Source organism: Silurus meridionalis, chromosome 19 (assembly GCF_014805685.1).
Source record: "Silurus meridionalis isolate SWU-2019-XX chromosome 19, ASM1480568v1, whole genome shotgun sequence".
Classification (NCBI taxonomy): Eukaryota; Metazoa; Chordata; class Actinopteri; order Siluriformes; family Siluridae; genus Silurus; species Silurus meridionalis.
The window spans coordinates 15,221,773-15,229,625 of NC_060902.1; the positions used below are offsets into that span (position 1 = coordinate 15,221,773).

At 42.0% G+C, this 7,853-nt stretch overlaps 1 protein-coding gene across 4 annotated transcripts in view; it reads right to left on the bottom strand.

The window, feature by feature from the left end:
- Nucleotides 1-7,563, bottom strand: part of fgd5a (FYVE, RhoGEF and PH domain containing 5a) — a 37,334-nt gene extending 29,771 nt beyond the window's left edge. For 2 of the 4 annotated variants that reach the window (XM_046875107.1, XM_046875104.1), the window contains exons 1-3: nucleotides 7,178-7,562; nucleotides 2,590-5,350; nucleotides 2,443-2,466 (exon numbers count right to left, since the gene is read on the bottom strand). In XM_046875107.1, coding sequence (XP_046731063.1) covers nucleotides 2,443-2,466; nucleotides 2,590-5,350; nucleotides 7,178-7,193 — 2,801 coding nt within the window. In that variant the 5' untranslated portion in view covers nucleotides 7,194-7,562. Of the gene's footprint in view, nucleotides 1-2,442; nucleotides 2,467-2,589; nucleotides 5,351-7,177 lie in introns of all 4 variants that reach the window. The other 2 variants (XM_046875105.1, XM_046875106.1) reach the window with 2 other exon arrangements.
- Nucleotides 7,564-7,853: the final 290 nt, after the last annotated feature.

The following is a 7,853-nucleotide window of genomic DNA, read 5'->3' on the forward strand; positions in this document are numbered from 1 at the left end:
GACAGTCTTCTAATCACAGCCCTGGTACAATTTATAACGAGCCCAACAAGACAAACCTTCTGAATGAACAGGGTGTGAAAATTATCGATCACTCCTGTCAGTGAGCCTTTGCCATGTCAACTTCTTCAGCGAGGGTGTTAAAATCGTCTCTCTGCCAACAAAAGCAGGTCAAAGCAGCTCCAGTTCCCAAGGATCTAAGCTAGACGAAGGGTGGCTAAAAGGGCCTGTCCTTTTTCCAGGGCAGTCAGCATAAAAAAAACACTGCAAGATTGTGGACATCCAATGAAAGAAATCAATAATGTCAACAGGATAAAAGACCCTCGGGCTCCCTGGGCTGCTCTCTATAGGAGTGACATATAAACACTGTGGAGGCTTCCGTCAAGATACAGACTCGGATACGGGCTGTATTTTACCAAAAACCGCAAAAGGGTCTAAATTGCAATCCAGATATATAGCTGCTATCTCTCAAAGTCCTATGTATGAAGACTGACGTTCATGGATTGCCCCTGTGCCACTGTTTGAGGGTCTTTGTACATTCAGTGCTAAACCAAATGAATGATTCACGGCAAGACTGAAAATGATTTCTGCAAATTTCTTCAAAGCTTCTATGACTAAAGTGGATTAAAGTGATGCCTGGTGGCTATTTAAAGTGGTTAGTGTCTGTGTCACCAGTGGAGATCATTTACCAGAGGTGTAATGATGACTCCAGGGTTTTCATACAGAGGAAAAGAGAGAGTAGAGAGGGCAATTTGGCCGTAGACGAATTAGAGATTGACCCTTCCCATGCACAGATTTTACAGCCTGAAACCCAACAAGATTCAATAAGAGTCAAACTGCATTATAATTAATATGAATAATGCAGTGTGAAAAGGCTTAATGTAATAACAATACAAGCACTGCAAGTGTACCAGTCCATATCTATTGATGTCCTTATGAATATGAATTTAGTAAAAATCTACTCTGAGAATGCACAAACCTTTTTGCATGTCCTTTCTTAATTTCACCTCTTATCATTCTGACCTCAGACAGCAATAAAAGTGAAAAATCACCTCAGATTCTAATCCACTTTCTTCCTTTACGGTTTGTAACACCGGTTCTATCTGGGGGTCCTCCTATGTGCATACACTGAGGTTACTACGAACAGAAGAACCGCAAAATCCAACAAATGAGAAAATGAGATAAGCCTTCCTGGCAAGCACAGTTCATCTTCTTGAACCCAACGATCTTGTACCCTGCAGGCTGCGCTTCTAATGTACCACACAGATTGGAAACCTGGGAAAGCAGGTGCTAGCAGCTTATTCACATCTGGATCCATGTTGTCGCACTTGGGTTATTAATCAAACCCCATCGTAACCACTGAGCGTATTATACAAAGAGTAATAAGTTTTGTTATTCGCCTGCACAGCTGTTGATGGCTACAGGCTCAAGTTTGATTATGCCGAAAACTGTAATTCGATTAAGAAGGGATTAAAATCCAATTAACCTTTGGTGCACTGTAAATAAAATGATAAAATAATGAGAAATTCCTGTTCATTAGTACAGAAATGTACTTATATATATTGAAAACGTTAATATCACTGTCTAAATCTGGCTAGGAAACTAGTCTACAATTGCGCCACTAACACGGTGTTGTTTGTTCTTCAAGTATTAGCAGGAGTATTCTCAGACAGAGAGGTGAAGGCAGAGCTATCAGACCGGCCAAGCACTGATCCCATTTCCTGCTACATTGTTTTGGCCAATGCTTCCTCCAAACTTCTGTGATGGTACTGCCATTGTGTTTGGAGGAAAAGCTTTCAACATTCCCAACATGAGAACTCTCCTGTGACTCCTGTGTGCTAACATGCCACTGAGAAACTTACATGCAGTTCTAAACTTGAGTCTTAAACACTGCTGGAAGATGTCTATAATAATTATAATTGATTCACATGACACAATTGATCTGTAGCTCAATTAAAAACATGGTGTGTATACATGGATATCATCCTAATAAAAAAAACTATCCTCTTTAATCTGCCCTTTAATACAAACCTATTGTTTTTTACCTTTAAATGCTTGTTGTAAACAATCATTAGTAGGTCATATGATCATAAAATGTATATGAGCTGTTCCTGTGCTAGAAACTTAAGAATTTACCTAAAGCATCACATCTCTAGAAGTCCATTATGTTTTATTGTTTGTATCTAAAATTTGGTCAGTACTCAGTAGTGTTTTGTTTTCAGTATGAGATACAGACAGAAAAGAAACCCTCCTAGGATGCCTTTATACTGAAGAACAGCCATAAACTTTATTTTCCTGGTATATATAATGGTATGGAATGGCATCAAGTGTTTAAACACTGCATATATGCCTTATGCATTATTTATGCCACATATATTACATCATGCATTAACCATTTCAAGCCATGTCTACTTAGGATTATGACAATTCTTAGATCTCACTCACCTCAGTCTTCTATACATCCGAAAGCTTGTAGGAAACAGTATACGGTTTATACTATACTACCAGTTGGTATCACATTTATACTACCAGTTGGTATCATATTTAAAGATGCACATTTCAACAAGCAAAGTAAATGAAACTGGTTCATACCTCTCCGTCTCTTGCTCTTGTGCGTTTGTTTTGTTCTCTATTCCTGCAAAGATGTTCATGTCGACATAACCGTCATTCTCGTTTGCAGCTGCTGTCCGATTTTGGTCGTCAAAGAACTCGGTGATGGTGACGGCCCGAGTGGGCCTCCCCGCCGGAATCTGGATATTCTCATAATCTGAGCTCATGGCTGGAATGTTTTCATAGTCGGAAGTGTCAGCGCTTGGGAAGGAGATGGATCGAGGTTTGGTGAGTGGGAGTGGTATGAAGGGGGGCCGAGATCGATCCTCGAAAGACTCGACTCGGGAGATGCCTCTGTTGCCATAGGTTTTCGGTACACCTTTCTTTTTCTGCCCGTCTTTGTAAAGCAAAAATGTGGCAGGAAAGTCTGAGTTGCGTTGTGGTTTTATGATGCGGGACTGAGGTTGAGGGGAGCTGCCATTGCTCCGCCGATCCAGCTCTATTACCCGAGCAGGGCCATGGTGGCTAGATTCAGATGACGATCTGGAAGAACGTACGCTGCCATCAGCGTGCGATTTGCTGTCGGGTTTCCACCTGAACTTAAGACCCAGAAAACGCTTAAATGAAGTCTTTTTCTTTTTCGGCCTGTCGTTAGATTCATGTTGAATAAGTAGAGATGGTGAACTTTTAGTGATAGGCCTCTTGGTGATGTAAGCCAGCTCAAAGGGTGGTGGGATGTCAACAAGAGATGTAGGTGTAGACACACCACTAGAGGACTGATGGCTTCTTTGAGAAAAGCTGCCAGAAGAAGAGATGACACAAGGTAGAGAAAGAGTGTCATCTGTCCGTTTCACTCTGTCCACTCTGGGTGAATGACTGCCCTCCAAATGGGCTGATAGTGTTATGTCTCTGCCCTCTGCAGAATAAGATCGTGGGGTGAACAGGAACCGTCTAGAGTTCAGCGAATGGATCTTCCGGTTGGACTCTGAATTATCTGAGACTTTCAATAGATCTCCATTTTGGTCCAAGGACACAGTATAATAGTCATGAGTTTGAGACTCGTTGCCTGTCTCCTCGGGAACAGTCTCAGGGACATATCCGGGTACTTTGCCAGAAAGTGACCGTGAGCGAGTCACAATGGTCTTTCTGTCCAGAGTGATAAAGTTCTCTCCTTCCGAGTCAAAGCCTGCCTCCTCGTAAATGTGCTCATCACTATCTGATTCAGAGTCCTCAAAAAAAGGCACTATGTGGCAGTCGAGGTCCTCTATGTCCTCCTCAAATGCCTCGGTGGTGTGGGCGAACACTAAACGATTTGTTAGTTCAGGAGTCCTGCCCAAGTCGAGGCCAGGAGGCACTGTTATATCGCAAAGTCTAAGCCGCGGTTGGCAGCTGCTTCTCTTGCTCACACCACTTTGCCTGCGAATGGCTGAGCGCTCTTTTGTGTTCTTCCCTTTCGTTTTACGTTTCATGTCCACGGGCTCATCTTCATCACCTATCTCTACATAATCCTCAGACGACGCACACTCCAGCTGCTGATCGTCTTCGTCCTGGCAAAGAGAATCTTCTATGTTGGCGTACTCATCTACTTCATCTCTCGTTAAAGTTTCCTTAAGCTCCTCCTCCAATGGTTCATTAAGTAAATTTCCATTGTCCTCCACCTGACCCTGATCTTCTTCTACTTCTGCTACAGCATCGGGTGAAACGTAAAAAGGCTCCTGAGTGGTTGCCATTTTTGCTTTCTCTTCGCTACAGTCCTCATCTGCACCCTCTAGTTCGGGATCTGAGGTACTCATTAGATCAGCAGGCACCACCTCTATGACCGAGTAAGGCTCAAACACATCCTCTGCTCTCTCTGAGAATCTGAAGCGTCCTGATTCGTCTTTGGTGGCACGTTCTGGCTGCCATGCACTGGTGTCATCCAGAGGTCCGATGACATCATATGGGTATTCCTCACACAGGGAGGGCTGACTGCCATTCATAGCCTGAGAAGAAAATCCAGCCGGTGCATTTGAGGAATCCCCTGTGCTACTCTCACATAACTTATTGGCTGTAGTATCTACTGAGGTTCCACAGAGGGACTCTTTGTCATTAAAACAAGGCTCCTCTATATCATTAGCAGTGTCTGACATAAGCTCCTCGGCACGATCTATCTCTTCATAAGTACTGCCCTGATTTGAAGGAGACTCCTCAATTTCTTCATAAGGGCTCAGATTGCTATTGACAGCCTCTGATTCATCCCTTGTTTGATACTCCATGGCGGTCTCTTTCTCAACAGGATCAACTGCTGTATCATCAGGATCACCTGGGACTGGTTGTGGGTGTGAATCATCTGTTTCTTTGATGTGGTCTAAAGCAGCTGAAACACTAACATTTTTTACCTCATTCATTAGAGGTTCATTAACAACTTCAAAGTTGCTCTCCTTTTCTTCTCCATCTATTTCATCTCTTTCTTCTACCCCCATCTGCAGGACTTCTGTTTCTTTATCATCAGTACCATCATGATTGTTAACTAACTGTTCAGAATTGTCCTCACCATAGGTCTCTCCTGGTGGGTCAGCTTCATCTTGTGTGGATTCCGATTCACTGTCCTGTGCTAGTTCCAATTCTGATGCGACATCTCCATTACTAACAATGCATTGGCTGTGTTCACCTTCTTGCTGAGCAGAGAGTTTTGGCTTTGGAGCAACTGGAGGTTTAGCACCTCGGGAAGACAGACAAGGTCTTGACATGAGGGTGGAGTGCACTGTAATGGCTAGACGACTTTGGATTTCTGGTTGTGGTGTTTGAATATGTTTCTGACAATCTGTAAAAAATAAAAAAACATGGAGGAAAGAATTAAGTTAGGTAGTTGGAGGTTTGATACAATATGAGGTCAAGGGATTGCTGCTATTCAAGCAATAGTTAAACCTTAATGAGTTTACATAATACGTTTGAGTTCCTGTTCTAATCCCATGGATGGTTACTTCCCATGACCACTTATAATACATTTTCATCATTCGTTTAATCATTTTAGTATAAATAAATAATGCAAATACCCTGTTGGGAGTAACATTACTGTGCTTGATGAAGGTCTCCCAGAAAAACATGTTTATTTTACACCTTACACATTTTGCTAAACCGGACAAAATAAAGCAATTCTATGCTAAGGCAGCAGCTAACCCGAATGTATAACAACAGAAACCGATATAATAACCTTGTGACCCCGGTGATGAAAACCAAACAGCATCCTTAAACAGAGTTAATGTGAATTTGAGGCCTCTTTGGTGCAACACACCCTTTCTCTTAACAAAACTCATACACCCTTTGCCTCTTCCTGTTATTTAGTACCTGACTTGACGCACGTCCTACTAAACTCCCTGTGCACTTGATGATCTCCCTGCGAAGATGTTGTTTTCTCAGCAAATTAACTATTCTAGCAGGCGCTCCTGGAAGCTCAGTGCACAGGAAGTGCATAGGAAAGCTGCGGTATCTGCACGCCGATTATAATTCTAGCCATTTTTCTACATTTTTCTTTCGATTTCACTTGAATCCCGGCCATTCCTCCAATGACGACAAATGAAAAAGAAATCATTCAGAGTTGTTGTTTTTTTTTTTTCTGAGATCAACCCCCCCACCCTCCTCCTCCCCCTTAGAATGTCAAAGAACAATAAAAAAGAGAAACAATACAGCCGTTTGGGTTCAAAACAGGATATGAATTATGCAACAAGGAATTTGATTAAAACAGGACAGAATGGGGGAAGACAGCGGCTGGGCTTCTGGGTTGTGTGAAGCCAACAGGACATGATCTCAGCTGGGGCTGGTGTGAAACATAAGCCATCTGATAATGAGGTGGTAGGTGTATCAGCTGTGATAAGCGAGAGGAGGGGAATGGAGAGAGAGATTACAGGAATCACAGAGGGTGAATAACGGACTGATGAAACATCTCACACATTCAGTCGTTTTGCATGTATACGGTGTTTACGTAAAAAAAAGGATCAGTGAAAATGTTTTGAGAAATGTGCAATGCTCTGAAGTTAATCTGCTCAATCTCACTCATCTGAATGTAATGTATATTACAATCAGCATATTACGCATTGGGTTTATGAAATCACAGGGGATTTCTCAGTGCAGATTTTGTGTCTTTTTTCAAAACAAAAAGAAGGCTGGGAAACTTAAATACACTCGATTCCATACGCTAGACGTTTTCACATTCAGGATTTAATGTGTAATTATTCCACCTTTATTTATTAGTGAGGTAAAACTCTCCAAAATTTCTTTAGGTCAAAACCGGACACCAAACAAATCTCGAAGACACCTGGGATGGAGGGATTATAACTCCTTAGTGTTGAAAAGTAACCAGAGACAACATGAGAAAGTGTGAGATTATTACAAGTATTAAAAGCAGACAGTCTTTATGATTGCAGCAGCAGCACTTCGGTACATTTTTTCCTTTCTTTACATTTCTCCTTCACAATTCTTTTTATATTTGTATACACTCAAAGTTTGGTGTAAACGTTTTTCTTGTTCTCTTTCTTGTTCTTTGTGAGGAATAGAGAGATTGAGGGATGTAATTGTACACACTGAAAAAACCCTAAAGAACGTGTGGACGACATTTACAATTTTTATAAAAGTATTTCATTGAATTTTTCACCTGTGTTCATCTTCATCCGGATGTCATCCGTCGTGGCGTCTGAATGTCCACATCATAGTCCTCACGAGTGGCCGAATATCCAAAACAAATATTTCCAAACGTCTCCTTTGGTCACTCCGAAAACATTTTCACCAAGAAATAAACAATAAATATGACTTTTATTATTATTTTTTCTAACTAAAAAAACGCGGTTTAAAGACCGACTCTGGTCATCACTGCATCTCTATAACGTGTGCGCGTGAGTGAGTGTGGGGAGCGCGAGCGCGAGAGAGCGTGTCCTGGCTGGTGCGCGAGCGACGCGCGTGCCTCGCTTTCTGCGCTCGAGCGCGGGAGGTGTGCTTTCACTTGAGCGCGGGCGCGCTTCCCCCAACGAAGGAGGTCGAGCTTGTCCTCTACACCAATCAGACCCAATAAACACCTCATATGCAGCTAATGGGTCAGAAATAAATATGCACATAGAAATGCATGTACACTGCATCTAAATAATACATGCATGCAAGGGGGAGTGAGGTGTGTCAAAAAATGACCTCGAGAACATCTGGATTTTGTTTGATCATGCTGCATATCTTCTCACATACATGCTGTAGAGCAAATTAGGTAATGACCTCATTTTGTTTTTGTTTTTTTTTGCGTATATAAATCTCACGAAATGCCACCCGAACTCTGATTTACTACT